At 41.2% G+C, this 19,910-nt stretch overlaps 1 protein-coding gene across 4 annotated transcripts in view; it reads right to left on the reverse strand.

Annotated features, from left to right (window-relative positions):
* The window catches only part of MAP3K3 (mitogen-activated protein kinase kinase kinase 3), a 37,083-nt gene extending 18,231 nt beyond the window's left edge, over positions 1-18,852 (reverse strand). For all 4 annotated transcript variants that reach the window (XR_012831744.1, XR_012831745.1, XR_012831743.1 and 1 more), the window contains exons 1-8: positions 18,776-18,852; positions 18,322-18,411; positions 15,209-15,249; positions 11,023-11,122; positions 9,363-9,476; positions 5,780-5,900; positions 1,838-1,971; positions 1,093-1,154 (exon numbers count right to left, since the gene is read on the reverse strand). Coding sequence is in view for 1 of the 4 variants with exons in the window: in XM_075722899.1 (XP_075579014.1) it covers positions 1,093-1,154; positions 1,838-1,971; positions 5,780-5,900; positions 9,363-9,476; positions 11,023-11,122; positions 15,209-15,249; positions 18,322-18,411; positions 18,776-18,847 (734 nt within the window). In the remaining 3 variants the exon portion in view is untranslated. The remainder of the gene's footprint in view (positions 1-1,092; positions 1,155-1,837; positions 1,972-5,779; positions 5,901-9,362; positions 9,477-11,022; positions 11,123-15,208; positions 15,250-18,321; positions 18,412-18,775) is intronic.
* Positions 18,853-19,910: the final 1,058 nt, after the last annotated feature.

Below are 19,910 nucleotides of genomic sequence, written 5' to 3' on the forward strand. Positions count from 1 at the left end.
CCAAAGCCATGTTATTTGCACTTTTTTTTTTTTGTTAAGCGGTGTAAATGGAGTGAACCTGATACAGCTTTCAGACTCCCAAATGAGATTCCTTTCCTACTACACAAAGAACAACAGCTTCCCCAGATGATGCCCATTCCTACAAGGAACAACCAGGGAGCCTTTGTTTTTCCCCCCATCCTCCACTTAGGGCAGGGAAAGGGGAGAGAAGGACAGGTAACAAATTAGCAACATCCCCACCCCCAAATAAATGAATGCATGCATACGCACAGGTTAACTCTAAAAGTGCTTCCTTGTAACTCCATAAACCGGAGGAACTGAATGGCTACAAAACCAAACCTCAAGTGCTTGACATAAAAGCATACACTACCTACAGGAATCAGCTTGGAGGAATCTTAAAAACATGCTGCAGCCCAGTATTACAGCTGCTGCGAAGCCATAGTTGCTATTCAAGCTAACAGGACCTGCAGCTGCCCACCAACACCTCAAACAACACTAGCAGCAAAGAAAGGGAAGAAAAAGATCTGGATCATCAGACTATGACAAACTCTTCATCAAAGGAAGAGCCCTCCTGTCTACCTTTGGAATTAATAGTATATCTTGCAGGACACAAGAATCTAGTGTAACGACATATTTCTGTAACCTTAGAATAGGTTGTTAGGTTTGGGTTTTTTTTTTTCTTTAATGAACAAGTAGAGCCTTGTCTAAAAGAGATTTAAATACCCTGCAGCCAGATGTTCTTGGAGTCTAGGCTCCACGGAGACGGCACCGCTTTAGAACTTTGTATTTATAACATAGAGCTACTGAAGTACCAGTTTGTCAGTGCATGGTTTTGCCAGAAAATAAAACAGCCTTAAGACGTAGTTAATTCTAAGAAATACATTGGGATATTAGTAGGTGTAGTGAACATAGTGATTTAGATCGCTTAAAGAATCACCGTCAAAGGTATTAGCAAAAGTGGCTCTGTAAGTTCCTACTTCTCTCCAAGAAAATTTATGAGATGGAAAACAAAGTTTTGCATAAGTACAATTGGCATTTTGATTTGAGGACGTAAGTTCCTACCAGCTTGTACATTTGTACCTGTCTCCTGACCTGTCCAAGGACTGACAGCTTCCTGACACCGAGTTTTCAGCACTGCTTAAAGGGTCCAGCATCTGCAACACAGAAGAAATCACATGGCAACATCAGTTCCATCTAATGCCTGAAAGGCCGTGCAAGAGGATCAGAGTCCACTACTGCTTGCCCGGAGGATGTCCAGATGAAAAGGGGATTCTAAAGCTTTAGAATGTACTTTTTTCCTTTCTCCCCGACAGAAATTGCTAAGGACATATAAAATTTGAGACATTATTCTAGGTGTCGAAGGACTCTGCTGTGAAAATGAAAGTTTAAGTCAGCCTCGTGCTGCATTTTGATCCCAAGTGACTTCAGGAACAGAGTCTCTGCTGGTGCTACTGCATTGTTGCCTCCACCTGCAAGTTGCCCTTTGGCCTTACTTCCTACTTTTTTGAATGGAGAGCGCAGTTTCAAATGCGAGAGGGTCACACAAACCTGGTAATAGGAAACCTGAGCACACACGTGTAACGCACACCAAAACTGCTCATTCAGAGGTGGAGAGACAATGCCCAACATGCATGGTAACTGCGTCTGGCAGTCCAACAAAGGCTTTGAACTTACACAACTACAAACAAGTCTGAAGTACGAACAAAGCAGTACTAGTAGGTGCTAATGCAACTACAGCTGGTGAATATTCTGGAGTGAAAAAGAGGGCCCAGAGAGCAGCAGCAAGTTGCTTAACAGGTGGACTTACTTTTTTTTCCACCCTAATGCTCATACTTACACACTGTTCATTCGTTTCTGGGATGAATTCGCCTTCGCTATTTATGCTGGTGTAGGAACCCTGCCGAGCAATGCGCTGTTGCCTCTCTGGAACATACCCAGGAGGTGGTGAACTTCGGCCTGTGTTCTGGGAGCCTGGGCCAGAAAGAAGGACATTTTTGATATTTATGCTTACAGAAATGAGACTGCACATGCTTCTATGTACACAAAATCCAAATATTCACCTCTAATGCTAGACCTCTATGATCACAGCAACTCTGGAGTAAACCTTATAGTCTGGACAGAAATAGAACCAGGAGACGCCACGTCAAAAAGCAAATTGTTCGACGAGCACCTGTACTGTCATTTTAGATACTACACGGTTATTGGTGAAGCTCCTAGCAGAGCAGTTACCTATTTCTAACCTCTTCTGCTCAACCTTCTGAGCATAATTTCAGTATCTCAGGGAAGGCAGAGGACTCCAGGAATCCCTGGCTTTTGTGCATGAACTTCACTTCACTGCTAATCTCCACTGAACAAAACGCTTGTCAGGGCAACTGATCTTCTGTCTTGATTGTAAGTTTGCCTCAACTAGTATCACTTACCCTGAGTGACAGCACTATCCCTGCTGTCATCATCAGCTGAGCTAATTATACTGAGTTGAGCTCACACAGGAGCACTGTTACTTTTGTAAATAATGCCAAAATTTGTGTTTTACTGTGTGAAAAATGAAACTGTATGACTAGTTTGGGTGAAAACACATGGAGGTCAATTCTGCAATTTCTGTTAAATCAGATGAGATAACTAGATGGACAGAGAGTATGTTTAGGGACCAAAGGATAAGAAAAATATTTTACTCATCTGTTAATGGTACTACCTAAAGAGTTTCTGTTGTGCTACCTACTGAGAGAAACTGCACCCCTAGGATTATTTTTTTTCCTTGCACAGATCTCAAAGAAGATGACACTTTAGAAACAGGAAGAAACAAAATCCCTTCTTGCAGTGACCTGCCCACCTGCAGCTCCCATCAAGTCAAACTGTGAGGTCCAAGAAATGCTGTGGTCCAGCCAATCTACTCAAGGTCACCCATGAAGTCAGAGACAGCGTTTTAAGATCAGCTCTCAAGCTGTGCTCTTTATGATGCTATCTTTAATTAAGTGTGTGTACTCAGGTGCTATGAAAGATGGGTGAAGATCAGCAAATACTCTCCCAAGGAAAATATTTTCTACAGAAGTTATTGTAATAAAGAGTGAAGGCAAACATCAGCAGAAGCTAACTGAAAACCAGTGCACACACCTTTCAAAGGACTGCAGAAGGAAAAAAAAAAAAAAACCACCACTGGCATGGCTTAGAGTGCATAGGGGGTGAACTACATGCCAAAAAAATTATTGCTTAGAGCTACCATCTGATTTTCCAAGTAGCTCTGTGGGGCTCACGTGACATTACAAGCCAACTGGCGTGGAGATAAACAAGAGAGCGTGCTTCGGGGCTGCACTGAGTCACGGGAGCACACTTTCACTCTTTCCGATACAATGCCATGGCTGGCCAAAGGGAGCCCAAGGCCTGCTGGCGTCAGCCCAGCCGCTATTGTGGAAAGGCCACCATCACTGGGCAGGAAAAGGAAGTCGGCACTAAATCAATGTATATCAAAGGAAGTGAGTGGAAAAAACACAACTGCTGCCAGAATGCTTAGCAACCCTTTTTTTTAAAAAAAAAAAAAAGTTATCTTTACTTCCAAACCTCTGAATTGGTGACAGCAGGCTTGAGGCCTGTCCACTTTAGGAGACAGGAACTACACAGATGTATCTCCTGCATGCAAACAACTTCTGCTGAATGCTACTTTCGAGTTTCATTGCATGACGTGGTTTGAATAGGAAAGTCTCTAAGCCTGAAATGCTAGGAAACAGGGGTACATTCCTTTTTCAAATCAAAGATAGGAGAAGAGAAGGAAGAAAGAATTGACTCAAGAGTGAACTATTGCCAAATTACCATCAGACCTCTGACAGAACTGGAACTCTTCTAGACCTCTTAATAATTTAACAGTCTGGTACTTTGACATGTTCAGAAAATAAAACCAATGCTTTCTTGACTGATGAATGACAGGCTAATCAGAAAGCGTCCCTGAGCTGGGATAAGAGGAAAGAGTCTGTACAACTGGGATACAGAAGGGGCCCCTTATTACTATACAGTTTACCCACGACAGACACTCGGTACAGTCTGTTAGCTTTGGCATCATTAGTTGGACACCTTAGAATGCCAATGAAGGAGAAAGATTTTTTTTTAAATAAAATATTGTTGGCATTGAATTTGTCTGTGAAAAAAGAAACGTGGTGTTCGGACATGTATGGATACCACGGCCTTCTTCATAGGACCGAGGAATGTTGCTCTTTTTATGCACATTAACTTCAAACTAGAAAGGATGGGCAAACTCTTTTTGTCCCAGTTTCAGTCACATACTTCACAAGCTTTCAGCACTTCTTCGTTTGCTTGCTACTTCATAAAAGCAAACTGTAAAAAAGGAGATCAGCAGACTCTAGACAGGATGCAAACAGGTTTGCTGGACAAGTCTAGTATTGGGAATGACTGGTCTAGTTCTCAAGTCCTTCTCTACTGGGCTTGCTCTCCCAATTACCTTTGGTCAGAACAGCGTGGATCTGACTCTGGTTTAGACACACCCCCCCCCTCAGTATGGAGACTGTCTGTTCCAGTGTAGTCCGATTTATTATTTGACCCTAAGACTGCATTGCAAATACTGATCTAAAGTCCTGTAATGATTATGCCTCAGGTTTATACAGTTAATGAAACTGAAGCACTCCGCTTCCACAGAGGGAGCTGGTTTCGAACTTGGAAACAAAACAACTCTGACATTTCCACCTCCTAGTACTGCTCTCGTGATTTGCAGCACCTGTCATCTGAAGCATCAGGTCTGACAAGCCCTAAAATAGCTGTTGCAACAAACACAGCCATGCTCTGCTTCTGTTTCCAGCAAGATTTACCTTTTCTCACTTCTAAAGCAAATCATTTACACAGAACACCACGTTAGGCTCTAGCCTTCATACTGCAGATCCTTATTATTGCTCACCTTCTTCCTGCTCTTTCACTGCTCACTGAATTTCACACCAAGGAGCCAGATTCTAAACCACAGACCTTCTTTTTTGGGACCCAAAAGTCTTTGAAGCAGTTTCAGATGTTTTAGTTCTCCATATAACAAGTTAACAGCTTTCAGCATCCTTCAAGCACAGATTTGAATAGTACTGCATAGTTATGTAGGGGGTTATAACAAAGGAATTGGGACAACTCAGACAAACCTACCAGAGATAGAAGTCACTGAAGTTACAGGAGTCTTACATGGACCTTTCCACTAAACACGAGTTCACTAAGCTGACAGAAACACAAAGGAAATGAGACAAAGGTACCTATTACTCTGACTTTTCTTATTATCTTTTGTGCAGCTGTGCCAGTCACCTATGATATCAGCCTGGTGCTCTACTCATCTGGTAATTATGAGAGTGAAAGGTTAAGAAATTCAGTACATAGGGCACTGGTTAGATATGCAGTGGCAATTCCTGTGCTACTAATAAAACGCTTGACTACAGGAGTGAGGACAGATTCCAAAGCCCAACATAAATAATAATAATAAAAAAAAATTCTAGGTTTCATGAACTGACATTGCCAATCTAAATAAAAACCTCATGACTCACGTAAGCTTTTCAAATTTCTAACCTCAATGAATCTGGCTTTGGGACATCCCCTTTAGCAGCTCCTCAGCTGTTCAACAACTTAGTAAGGAACTTTGAAACATTCTATTGTAAACATATTAAGAGCTTTTGAAAATTAACTGCCTTGTCCTAGAATAACCTTTCAATTTCTCATGGCTTTCATAAATGCTATACCATAAACACTAGTGCCCAAAAGATACGTTTTTAAAAAAACAAAGACAAGCAGAAGTGTCAAAAATACTCACTGACAGACAGATGCCTACTTCTGGGTTCTGGCTGCTGATAAGGTGTGTTCACATCCCCCACAGATTGGGAAGTTTTAATCCTGACTTGTTTGGGCAGTCCAGAATGGGGTGAAGAACTGGTCTGTTGGGTAAAATGAAAAAGATAAAACAAAATGAGACTGAGGAGCTCAAGCAGTCTGGCCACAGTTTCAAAAATATCATTATGTTTAGTAGCAAGAAAGTAGCTGAGAAATAGCTCGAGAGCCTGCTAGCTTATTAACTTCACAGAACACAAACAATAAAGGCAGCAAAAGAGCAAGCTTTACAATTATGGTGTAAAACAGGAGTCGAACATCTAGAGCATGCTACCCTCCAGCCTCAAATCGAATGCAGGATTTACAGGTCTCAATGTTTGTTGTCCATTAGCAGCCACCTACGAAACCAACAAGAAGGGGCTCATGCCACTCACGGAGACCAGCCCATGGAAGAACCTACAATTTCTATCAGCCATCTTGGCCAGCAGAGATAAATTATGGATCTTGCACTCTTTCAGAAGCAGTTAGATAGCAACTTGACTCCTCACAATCTTTAAAAAGTAAACTGACGATTCAGACCGTCGAAGTAAAAATAAATTCTAGAGTTTGAGAGCACAAAGAGTTTGGAGATGCCAAGATGAATGCTGCCTGAGTTGCTTTTATTCATCCTTCCCTGAACCTACATAGATGCCATCTAATTAAAGATCATTTTTCCAGTGCCCTCATCTCATTCAAAGCAGGAAGAGGAATGATAGGAGACATGTCCAAGGACTTCTCCCCAGTTTGTTGAGAAAGATGGAAGGGGTAACTCCAGCATGCTTTGTATGAAGGGGAACTGCAGGATGGTTTTGCGATTTAGGGCAGTAGGATGCTGCCCAGGAGAACTGTTGCCCTCCTTGCGCAGCAGTTGAGCACAGCTCTGCCATGAGAAGCTGCAACACTTCAGACTCCAGAGGGTGCTCACTGGGAAATGTTTAGACTGCAGCTTCAGGCAGCTAACAGCCCTGTGCTCTTTCCACAGATGATACAGGGAACGTGGGCTCTTAACACAGGACTGAACAGGACACCAACAATCCGAGGACGGTGCACTAAGGTCTGAGCACATGACATACTGTGAACTTCCAAGCTCCCCCAAGCAAATGAGATCCTGTGCATGTCAAAGCAGGTGCTCGATACGAGTGGACACTTTAAATTTTAATCTTCTTGTCCCAAAGTACCTAGTTTTACAAGAGAATATAATAGCCCCTTCCTCTTGTGTGTTACAGAATTTAACCAATGCTTGTAAAGCACTTATTTTATTGAGATGAGCATAACCAAAGAGACCCCAAGGAAATTAATTCTGTCTTCTGAAAATTATTTGAATATGACTGGCATACAAGGTGTGAGGCCACTTGATCAAAAAAGCAAAGAATAGCTGCTCATTTATTAAGCACTTACCCTTGCACAGAGTAAGAAGGGAGACTGATTGAAATTACATAAACTCTACCATGAACAGATTCATGGGAGCTGAATAGCGGGTGCAGAGGTCACACCATTTCTGTGGACAGTCTGGCTTTAGTACTCTAGGTGTTCAACTTAACCAGTTCTTCCCATTAGTTTCTAAACACAAAGAAAGGACTGACAACAGAAGTGAGCTGCTTGATAAAAGAAAGCACAAATGAGCCACAGGAAGAGGCACAAGAAAATTAATATAAACGCTATTCACAAACACAGGCTCTCAGTACTAGTCACACAGCTACTGCTGTAAAGTTAATTTGTTTTATATACATATTTGTGCCAAAGCCACGGCATTACCTTTCCATCCCCAGAAAAAGAAAGGAGCACAACCAAAACAAAATCTGCATCCTGTACTTCAGGAAAAATAATGCTTCCCGCTCCCTCAGTGGGATGAGATCATGCAGCCAAGAAACCTCCTTCAGACTTGTGGGCTTTTGCTTTATCACATGTAGGGCTCTCCTGCCAGGCAACTCAGAGCTGAAGAGGAAGTTGGAGGAGAGGGGGGAAACAGTGGCACTTACTGAAGACTTCGCTGTTTGTTTCTGCTTTGAGCAAAAGAGGAAAAAACAGCTAATAAAAGGACAACACCACAGTACTGGCTACTGGCTGGTGTAGGATGAGATTTACTAAGTGTTTACCATAGGTGGCTTATGTAAAGTTTAGACAATGTCATTTACCATCTGATTTGCAGTCCGAAGACACTGAAATTAGCAGAGGGCTGTAAAAGAGGATTGTTTTACTGTGTTATACCAAAAGTTGAGGCCACCTTTTACAGACTGTTTCCTGACAACACAGAACAAAGTCTGACTACGCTAGGTCAGACCAAAAGCCTTCTTGCCAAGTATTGTCTTCAGAACAGCCAGTAACAAATGCTGAGGGAAAGGGCATAGGACAAGGATCAGCATCATCCCCTCCTACACCTCTCCAGCTTTTGGCATCCAGTCATTTGGGAAAGGGCTGCTAATGCTCCTGAAGGTCTTTGTATTTCTATTAACATGGATGATCGAATTCAAAAATAGCAAGAAGTACATTTAAGTTCTCCTGACAGTTCCAAGAATTACAGGTGTGATTATTTCAAGAGTTTGAGCTCACAGCCTGCAGAACTTGAATAGAGATGAACATCCAAGACTGACAAGCCACTACCAACAGAGCTTCCAAGACAGAGTAGCTTTTTGTCTCACACTCTTCCAGAGAATTTGGTAATTTAAAATATCTAAGCTATCAAGGTCTTTGGCTTGAAAAGCTCTATGACCTTAACTCTGGGGGGGGGGGGGAAAAAACACATTGGTTGATTGAACAAAGTTCTCCAGTTACAGATCAGGAATAAGGGAAACTTCTCACTCTTTTTGCCCTCTTCAGCTTGAAGTTCAATTCACTGTCCAAAACGGGCAGCTTTGGGAGCTTGACTTACAGACCTACTTCCCATGTTATGATCTTTTCTGCTGAAAAGTGCAAACTACATTGACACTCACTGCCGTGGTACAGAAAAGTGAACCAAGACACAATCAAATTCACCTTAGGTGTGAATACACCATTATTAGCTAAAGGCAACTTAGCTTCTATAGAGTAAGGCTGGATTCAATGCACTAGGCTACAGAAATGCAAAATCATTGGGAGCTGTCCTCAGGCGTCTCACCAAGGAAAAAAGTGCTAATAGCTTGTCTTCAAGGACAACCTGTGCTTTCTTAAAGACAAGATAATTACACACACTTTCAACACTGTGCTATTAATCAAAGGTAAAAAAAAAGTTCTCTGCGAACCAAACTCATTAAGTGTTTTCTGAATACAGTCATTGGGTACTTGAAATAAAATGGCCTTCATGTTACAGTTTAAAAAGCTGCAATGTTTTAGTCCCTGAACAGCTGCTGAAGCCAGGAAAAAAAAAAGAAAAAAAAAGAAAAAAAAGAGATACCTATAGCTAAGCCAAAGCAAAGAGGATAAACATATGCATTTGTGTCTGTGAAAAATTATTTTACTAATCCCTGTTATTCTCAGATAAGGCTACCATCATGTTTCAGAGACTTAAGGGTAAAAACCTTCATTTTGCTGCAGTTACAGAAGTTGTTACCTACATGGTTTCTGTCCTGAGACAGCAATAATATTCTAAGGCTTTTCACATTAGAGCTTCGGTCTAAGAGATCTACTGCTTTATCCAGGTCATCTTGATTTTTCAAAGGAATAGACAGCTGCAAAATAAAGAACAGGAAAAAAAAATCATTAGAAAAGACAGAAAAAATAAGTCTACTTCCACAATAGGTATCGAAACAAGCATTAGAAAAAAAAGTCAGAATATAAGATCTTATATTCCACAAATTTTCATTACAATACTGTCTTACTGTCCTTTTTAACAAGGTTTTCCTCCCACGCCATCAGAGAAATGGCTGACCCTGTGCAAATTTCTCTAAGGCACCATCCACAAAAATATTAATTGCTACCTGAATTTGTTGTTTGCAAAGAACAAGTCAGAGGCACGCCTGACTCCCTGATGAGAACATTGTCTCAGAACACTTACGAATCCAGAGCTAACGATCAAGTGAAAATTTGGTTTCAGATAGACTAGTACAAAGAAGATTAAGACTTTGAAAGAGGGAATCAAAGAATTTAAAACTTGCTGGTAAGATCCCATGAAATTATAGAATCATAGAATCGTTTAGGTTGGAAAAGACCTTTAAGATCATCCAGTCCAACCATTAACCTAACATTACCAAGTCCACACTAAACCAATCAAGGGTAGACTAGACTAAACCATGTCCCAGAGTGCGTCTACCCGTTTTTTGAACGCTTCCAGGGATGGGGACTCCACCACCTCTCTGGGCAGCCTGTTCCAATGCTTGACTACCCTTTCCGTGAAGAAATTTTTCCTAATATCCAATCTAAACCTCCCCTGGCGCAGCTTGAGCCCATTATGCTCAGAAACCTTCTATTCTACATCCCCCTCACAATTCAAAACATGAACGTTATTAACACTGAAGAACCCCTTTCATTTTTGTCCAGCTCCTACTGGTGAATGGGTTTTGCATCGCTCTCATTAGTGATGCAGTCCCAAATGGTGGGAGGGCAACACCACAACAACAAACCCAAGGAAAGGCCAGGGTGTCCAGAGGGGGAAAGCCAACAAAATACTTTAGATTATTAACACGGACTACCCAGTTCCTCAGAGACAAATGCTATTCCCCATGCCACTTTCTTTTACCAATGACAGTGCCCACAGCCTCCCTACAGCATCTCATCTCAGAGAGCCTCCCCTGTTCGCCCAACAGCTGGGCAATACACAGGATGTGTTGCAGCCAGCAGAAGGTAAATGTGTTACAAATGGCTGGACAGCCGCTGCCAGTCAGGAATCAAACACCACAAACAATACTGACTTTGCTATCAGACAGCTGACAAAGCGACTCTGGGACTGCCTGCAGCCCTCAGACTGTACGCATGTTGGCCTGCAATAGTTGCTTTCAACAGTCAAAATACATCAAATACCTTTTTTTACTTCCCCAAGAGTCTCCCAAACACCACCAGTACAAGGGAGTAAGATGCTGATGTTCGTACAATACACACATCAGTGTGACGTTTTGTCAGCATCAGCATGTTTTCCCTGGAGCAGAGTGATTCAGCTATGGTTTGTGTTAGAGGGAAGAACCGAAAATTAAATTCAAGGGTACAGAACTTGGGGTGGGAAAAGGAGGTGTCATCCAGAGAGCGTTACATGTTCTGAGCACTGATAACAACGCTCTGTACCTCGTTGTTCATGTAGTGGAGGTCCAGTGGCTGGCCAAAGGCTGTTTTCACTTTCTGTTGCACGTCTTCATAACGCACAGGACGGACAAATGGGATAATTCTGGAACAAAAGAGAATCGCTGATTGAATTCAGAGAAATACTTGACAATGCAATCATTAAATTAGATGGCTGAACCATTAAAAACACATTTGAATGTTCTCCTTTCATCCCCAAGCAGGTATTGAACCCTTCTAATTTGAATTGATATTAATTATTTGAGCAAGGAATTACTGATCTCTGGTCATTTCCAAATGGTCTGTCAAAATGCAATATTCAACTGAACATTTCAAATAGAATGCCTTTGTCCCTGGATAGAAAAGTATCCTTTACTGAATAAATTTCTTCCACATAACAGAATACAAATCTCCTGTGCACTTTGGCTTAGAGAATACTGCCTCAGGCACAAAACACAAACAAATACATTCAGCGAGAGCTGAATTAAAAGCCGCAAGAACAAAAAAGTATTTGGTTTAAGTACTCCAATACCTGAACTCAAAACTCACTCCCTAAAAATTTCTAAACCGTGTTCCAGTTGAAAGCTTTCAACAAGCGTTCCCACAGCAAAGTTAGTCCTGAACTCCTGAGGGGAGGCATCAGCAGGAGGACACAAAGGAATCTGAAAACCCTTTCCCAAAGGTGATCTGTGACATTAGCTCCACGTTAGCCCTCTGCACGCTCAACTCGGACATCTCCAAACATCTGAATCACAGCCTCGCTACGCTATCTCTGCAGTTATCCTTCAAATCCTGTGCAAAACAGCAGGGGCTTTTTCTCGAGAGCCGAGTCAAATCTAACTGTAACTGAGCAACTGTTTGTCACTCATGGCTTGCTTTATTTAAAAAATATTGCTTTTTTTTTTTAATTACAGAGGCCAAATAGGTCAAAACTTAAATACCGCTTCAGCTGTAATAGCAGTGGCACAGCTGACTTGCAGTAATTCAGAATAATTCAGAATATTCATATAAGGCAGAATATTCGTATAAAACAGATCAGTCTCATACCCTCATCCTTCCTCCCTCATGAGCACTTTGCAGATGTAATGCATCTCCGGGCACCGTCACTGACTGACACACAAAACATGCACAGATGTAAATTATTCTGATCGCTTTCCCTGAGCCCAGGCCTTGTGGCACACTAAACCCCCAGTTCTGGCACTCAGCCGTTTCCTTGCCAGTCGAACGGCAGCAGTTTTACTCACATACACAAACAGCCTCAAGAAATCCAAAATGGCAACAGGCACAGCCGTCCTAGGGGAAGCCTGCAGAATCCTGTGGCACACGCATGCTTTTCAGAAAACGACTGTATACTTTTCTTTGTTTTTATTACTGTTTTGCCTACCTTGGAATAGAAACTCTAATGCTTTAGGCAAAGTAGTAATATGAAGTTCCAGCAAAGCATCTAAAACTGTTTATTTTGGTGGAATGTTCTTCTGCAGGAAGTTGCCAAGTACTCAGAAAGTCGCTACCTTGACGGCCATGGAAAAGGACGATTTTCACCCTCTTCAGAAGAATCAGCGAGTAAAATATCCCGGGTCAAGAACTGGAGGATTCAAATGTGAACTATAGTCTACAACCCACTACTCTAGCAAACCAAGGATGCCTATTGCTCAGAAACCTGCTGAGAAACCCACTTTTCGTCTCTCTGCTGCACAAGGCCCAGATGGTTGGCTGTTCCCGCCTTCGGGCTCCTGCAACCAGACTTCTGGCCATCTGCTTCCATGGGCCACGAGACCACGCTGCGTCTCCACTACCCGCAAGTTAACCAAACAGCTCTGGGACTCAGCTGACGGCCACCATCGTTCTGAAAGCTCTTAAGACCACTGCGACAGCTGCTTACCCCACTGCTGCACCTTGAAACAACTCTGCTTCGGCACAGCTGAAATACTGCCCCAAAAAGCTTGATTATTAGCGCCACTTAACAATTTTGCCATCAGGCAGAAACAGGAAGACCTGAAGGGACCACAGAAACTCAAGACCTATCTTGCTCACAGAGGCAGCTCTCTGAGTGAAACCCTGAATCACCTCTGGGGAAGCTCACACGAGCTCATGCTGAACCCATGCTTTGGATAGAAGGCTTAGTTTCCAAAACGTCCAGCCAGCCTGCTTCGCCAGTGCTCAGTATCCTTTCACGATATGCAGCTTTTGTTTTAAACAGTTCTAGCGTTAGTTGCCTTCCTTAGCCCCTTCCCAGGAAGGGTTCATCTTGCTACCAGACCTACAACGTTCAGCTATTTAGAAATAATTGTCCTTGTTAAAAAGCGGCGCACAATAAAATTTTCTACATATTACTAAGAAACCCATCCATGAAATTATAGTACTCTGGCACTGTACAAATGTAATTCAGCTCTCAGTTGAGCCGAAGTCCCTTACAAAGGCTTCTATTCTACACTCAATGCATTAAAAAGCAGAGCTGTTCTCAGGTGCCACAAATTCTATTAGTTTAAAAACTCTGTGCACTCTTCTAACACAAGATCATGGACTGCAGGGTTTAAGGAGCCCATTCCTGCCCGACCACCTTAAATATTTGTGGTTAGATCTGGCAGCTCCTCTGAAACCAAGCACACACACTTACATTCTCGGTGCAAGCTTGCTGTCTGTAACTGCATACCACTTTGGGAATGGGGAATTCAGGCGAGCGTAACTGCATAATTAGACTAACACACAATCAACCTTTTCATTTTAATGTTACTTCAGAAAAAAACCCTTTCTTCTCCCCTGAGCTCTGTGCCATCTTAAATGCGCTCAGACAGAAGACATGCAAGATGATAGGACTGTGGTGACAAGACTTTGCTTCCAAGTTACCTTGTCCTGACATGGTATGACAAGAAATTGTGACATGTCACACAGCAGCTCTGTTGTTGTCCACACAATGCTTGTGACACTGTAGAGTGCGGAGAAGATCTGGCTGACAAAGGAGGCAGCAGATCCAGCTATGATTACGTTTAGATTTTCTCCTTGAGGCCCAAAAGTCAGGTTTTTTTAGTGAGAGAATTCAACACGTACCACTGTGGTGAATGAAACAGTTCAATTTTTGAGGAAGCCTTTACAAATTATCCTCTGCCATCTGCTTTATCAACAAAGAATGCCTCTGCTTTTCTGTTTTAACAAAAATCCCTTAATTTGACAAAGGACGATACTTAAGGGGGAGCTTAAGCTGCTCAGCCAGTAACCTTTGCTAGTAACAGGCTGTTAGGATCACTACATACAACTTGCACTGTTGTGCTATCAACATTAAATTTGCATTTTATCATGAAACTGTGAACTACTTCATGTTGAAAGTACTGTCTGGGACGGGAGAAACCACAGGATTCCCATAGGACGTTTGTGAAGAGTAGCATATGAATTCATGCTTACAATCCAATTAATTTCTTCAGAAAAAGGAAACTGGAACCTAGCATCAAGATCCCTTTTTCCTCCCTCAACTAGAGCTCAAGAGCAGCCTCAAAGAGGCTGCAAACAAGTTTGGAGCCTTTCTGTACATTCACACAGCCACTGAACAGCCATACCAGTATCCAGAGTTCCTCTCAATTAGATGGCAATAAGGGGCTTTTTTGAGACCTACTTTGAAACCTCTAGGCAATTTTAGCCATTGGAAGCAACACTGTAAACACCGAAAATGCTAATTCAGTTAATTCTGGTTTTTTCATAAAAGAAAGCATCTCAAAACTAAGTATCAGAAGAAATAACAAGGAAACTTTTTGATCAATGAAAAAAATCTTCCCTAGCTGTATCTGTTGCTCAGTCACAGCAGGACAGTGACAGCGATAGGTCATCAAGAAGTGAGAACATAGAAAAGGCAGACACTGATTTGATGAGTTTCATTTGGTTTTAGTTAAGTGAAACAAATAGGGAGCATATCTGAAATAAGGCTATCAGGCTGAATTTATTTCAGGATGGACAGCTTTTTTAATATTACTGCAATTCACTTACAAATAGATACTATGAAAATAAATCAAAGGAAGGTGTTATACGATACACTGATTTTTAAAAACTAACCAAGTTGTGTATGACCTGCTTGCTGTTGCCATTGCTGTGTGGTTTTCGTTCAGGAACAAGGAAAGTGAAGCCAAAAAAATATTTAACCTAAATTACTAATGACTAAATTACTCCACTCAGCAAAGAATCAAAGTAGTGAAGACAGACTCACCGTCTTTCCCCATTATGTTCAAACTTTATCCTTACATCATTCTGCAGAAGAAAGAGCAAAAGGTTAGTTCGCAATGAAACTCTGGCATACATAAAAGGCACACAAATGGATCATATAATGATTTTAAGGCCCAAACACAAAGCAGGTCCATTTGTAATCAACTCCTCAGAAGGCTAACCAGCACACAACAAGTCTGGTAACTTTTCTCCATGGAAGCTGAAGCAGACGGTGGACAAGTGGCTGACATGGGAACACACACCATGAGGAATGGAGAAATTGCTAACAGAGAAAGAGAAGGGAAGGGGTAAAAAACTAAGCTGTAATTTTTATTAATTGTCACTTAAAGAGAGGACACTGAAATATACTTTAAGGAAAATTAATCCGTCTTTAACACTGCCTGGCAAAAATCTGAAATCAAGTCCAGCTACATATTCACCTGAACTGAAGCTAGTTTTCTTCCTGCATTCTCAAAGCAAGCATGTTTTCTTCTATGGCAAAAAAAGAGAGAGATACAGGGAACGTGCTACATTCTTTATTCTTGAGACACAGACTAAATCTCTGCTTTTGCAAAAATGCAGCCCCTGAAACTCCAACTATGAAGTTACAAACAAGTTAACTATGTGTCATCTTTTAAAGCGCAAAGGGGTCATCATCCATATCTGGCAGATGGTTAAAAGCACTGACCACTCAACCTGTGCATTTCACTGTAAACTCAGAAGATGTAACGTAGCACAGAAGAGTCAACATGCTGAACTTTCAACTCTGGAGATCAAAGTTCAAATCCCAATTTAGGTCACAAAGATAAAAATAAAAGGGAAAAATCTGCTCTGATAAGACTCCATAATTTCTGCTGCACAATTTATGTGATTGGAATAGATTAAGCCATCTGTGAAAGCCTTAGACAATAGGCAATCATACATCTAGGAACTTCAAAAAAATGTGGCCAGGAAATGCTCTTTAGCTGGAGGAAGTATCTGGCAGGCCTAGTGGTCAAGAATGCAGTTCAAAGGGACCCATGCAATCACTGCGAGCACACAGCATTCCTGCAGCAACACTGTAGGTACAGAATTGATCATGACAAACGAGCTTCCCAATCAGAGCAACGACCATCTGCAGGTGGGTGATTTCCAATCTAACTTTACCAAAGATGTTTTCTCAGATGCGGGAAGAGAAAGAACTTACTCTAGAATGACACAGAAATGAAGCAAATTCTAGAGAACTCATTTTAATTGAACAGTAAAGGAAAAATGCAACAAACAGCATAGGAATAATAAACTATAAAAGATGTCCACCAGCCAACCGCTATTGAAACAGTTGGTTTTTAGGCATAATGGATGGAGGAATGATCCCTTTGTATTAGGGATATTCAGGGAAGGAAGGCTACACTGTTCTAAGCAGCCCAGTCTATGGGAACTAAACAGGACTGTTTGGATTAAATTGAATTAAAGTAAATTTTCAGATTAAATTTCTGACCTCAAGATGTGTTCCAGGTCATGAAACAAAGCTCTCCTAGTTAAAATTAGACAACACTAAAACATCTTAGGCGCTCTTTGGAAACCTTTCTTCAACTTGCTGGTACCTAAGCAAGCTAAAATACCTTTCCCAACAGCATTGCATGCTTTCAAACCTGTAATTTGTAACAAAGGGACAGGGGGGGAAGAATTTAACATCTATCTCCTGATGATTTTTCCAAAAGGATCGACACTGGCCATTTGTGTCTATTTTTCAAAGATCCAAGGAAAGATATCCAAAGTGATCTTAGTGTTTAAATTTCAGAGAGAACCTAGAGGAGTTAAACACTACTGCTTTTCTTTTCCTTTGAAAGCAGTGAACCTATCACCTATATAAACCACTTTTTAAAGCAACTCACATAAACTGTCCTAAGAGATGAGCAAGAAAGCAAATCCAAGTTTGGTGCTTTAGTGTTCCAGTTCTGTGATGTGATATCATAAATAATGATTACAGATTTTCCTTTAAGACATTTCTGAATTTACGTTTCAAAGTGATTTGGAGAGGATTTTGTACTGCTCCATCTACAGATTTGTCCAGCACATTCAAGGAAATCCCAGATCCCAGCTGAACAAGTAGATTATGAGCAGACAAAGCATAAGAAAGAGACAGACTTGAATTTTAAAGCCTGCTCCAAAAAGCTTAAGCCTGTAATAAGGATATAACTGGGAAGAGTTATGTTACTGATATAGGCAACTTCTCCTGCTAACGTTAGTCTAACCATAAGTAACTTGATTTAATTTTTTAAGACAGTAATAGACAAAGAATTTTTGAACAGAATTGTTGCTTTTGCATTCAAGTATTTCATTCAAATGATATACAGCATACATTGACTGAGCGGTATTATTCTGTCCTTTCCTTCTAAAAGAAGGTCAATACAAGAGTTTTCTCTATAAAAAAATGTCTCTAGCAATGTAAAATGAACCTAGAGATGTTTTAAAGTATTGACCCTGCCACTTATTAACTTGGGAAAAGTAGTTCTCTCAGAAAATGGACTTCACATCTCCATACCCACCCAAGTAAGGGTTAGTTTCATTCCCCTCTTCATGTGACTTATGACTGGGTAACTCCAGACACTCCTGCCTCTTAAGGATGCTGCCCCTATTCAGACACCTGTAAATAGCTGTTTCCTTTTTCACTGAGGCAAGATTTATTGCAGCTTCACTAAAGCCAGTCCTTTCAGACAGTCCCCTTCCCTGTTCTTGGATCAACTTCAGTCTGACCACCTTTTATCGAGACCTTCATTCTGTATCCACATGCAGTCTGAATCATGTGAAGATGAGACCCGCATTAGTTCATTATCTGACAGACTGCCCTATGCAGCTTTAAACTGCAGCAGCCTGCTTTTGCATCAGAGATGGAAATACTTGTTTCCTTTTCATCGTTATGCTTCTCAGTTCCCTGCTTCCCTTTGAATTTAACTATTATTTCCATTACAATGAGAAGTGCATCATGCTGCTACATCATGACCGAGTCAGTAAAGAAAAGCTTTCCTGGCCTCCCGCACCTGCTTAAATGAATTCTGTAAAGGTCACTGCACACAACTTTAAAACATGCTCCTAATTTATAACTGCTAATATTGAATAGGAAGCTAGTTTTCTTACCGGAATTTTTTTTTCTTCCACTGCAGAGGCACACTGGTTTGTTATTGCAGGGCTGCCCAAGAGGGGTGGACTGCTGGCATTGTGTTTTTTCTTTAAAAATAATAAAGTCATTTAAAAAAATGGTAATACGACTGTGAAACCAGAAAAACACTTGGTAAACTTTTTAGCTAATCTACACAGACCAAACCCCATCAGAAACACGTGGGGGAGGAAGGCAGAATACCGAGATGTTGCGAATTATTAAAACTGCACCCTCCCTGGTCCACAAAGGTAAGCAAATCAAAGCTACCATGTTGGCAACACAGTCTGAGCAAGAATAGGGAGCTAATGCACCTGTGATGCTTCAGCAGTCAGAAGCCCAAGACAGAACACAGGCAGCAGACCCACTGTCGACCTACTCTGTCCCTTCTGCCTCCAGGTAACGATTTCAGGTTCTCACTAAATAGCCTATTACCTGTTTGTTGGAGTGAGCAGTGTCTTTATTCTTCATGGTATCATATCCAGTCAGTCTGTGACGTCGGCTCATCTGGAGTGCTACCAGGTCCTTCATGATGGATTTCAAGGCCTCTTGTTCATCTGTGATGCACAAGAATTTTAGCAGTAAGTTGCCTGGGTGAGTATCAACCGTGACACTTCTGCACTTATTTCTGCTGGCTCATAGAAAGACAATCCTTTTTAGGATCTTTGCAAATACACTGTACTGTCGTTTAGTCATAAAAAGCCCAAACTTACTATCATGAAGTAGTAAATGGATAAATTTTAAGTCACTTGTCCAATGTCACAAAAGGATCTGGCCATAGTAAGGTTCAGAATAAATATCCCCTAGTTCTGTTAAAACGGCTTCACAACAAACAGTACAACTTGCACAGATTTGCTAGATCATCATAGGTCATTTAGGAAGGGCAAACTGATGTGCTTCTGCCAAGGAAAACCTGGTTAGAATCTGTTCCTTCCAATTTTATATCCTGTTAACTTAGAATTCTTGCTTGCTAGTGGAACAAACCACAGCCAGTAGAAAGAAAAATGAAAATCTGGACAAAGAGTCATCTTAGAATATCTCTGAATACAAAGCCACTTGCACTGATTTCCCCAACACATTCCTCTCTTCCCCCCAAACAAGCCGATGGAACAAAGTTCAAACCATTTTATGAGACCTCAAGATCTACTGAACAGATTCAAATCACACAGCATTAAGAACACTGTCTGCTGGCAGAGTATAATGCAGCAGGTTCCATTCAAGGCTTCTTGCAAACGCAAGAAAATAAAAAACACACACTGAAATTTTTCTTATACGTACTACTGACTGCAAATTACTTTCTGAAGCTAAGATTCCTGATGCAACCAATTTAAAGCATTCTTCCATTGCTTGTTAGTTTTGAGGAGAAGAGTGATATTTAGCAGAACTTTGTATGAAATCTAGAGGGGAAAAGAAAAAAAAAAAAAAAAGACGTAAAAGGCGAGAAACGCATAGTAGCTGGGCTGCGATGGATGCTAGCATAAAGTAAAGTGTCTAAAAACCGCTGAAAAGAATCCTTTGCTTTTGCAAGCATAACAATCCTAAATTCCTCAATACAGCAAAAGGTGGAAAA

Source organism: Pelecanus crispus, chromosome 18, assembly GCF_030463565.1.
Source record: "Pelecanus crispus isolate bPelCri1 chromosome 18, bPelCri1.pri, whole genome shotgun sequence".
Classification (NCBI taxonomy): domain Eukaryota; kingdom Metazoa; phylum Chordata; class Aves; order Pelecaniformes; family Pelecanidae; genus Pelecanus; species Pelecanus crispus.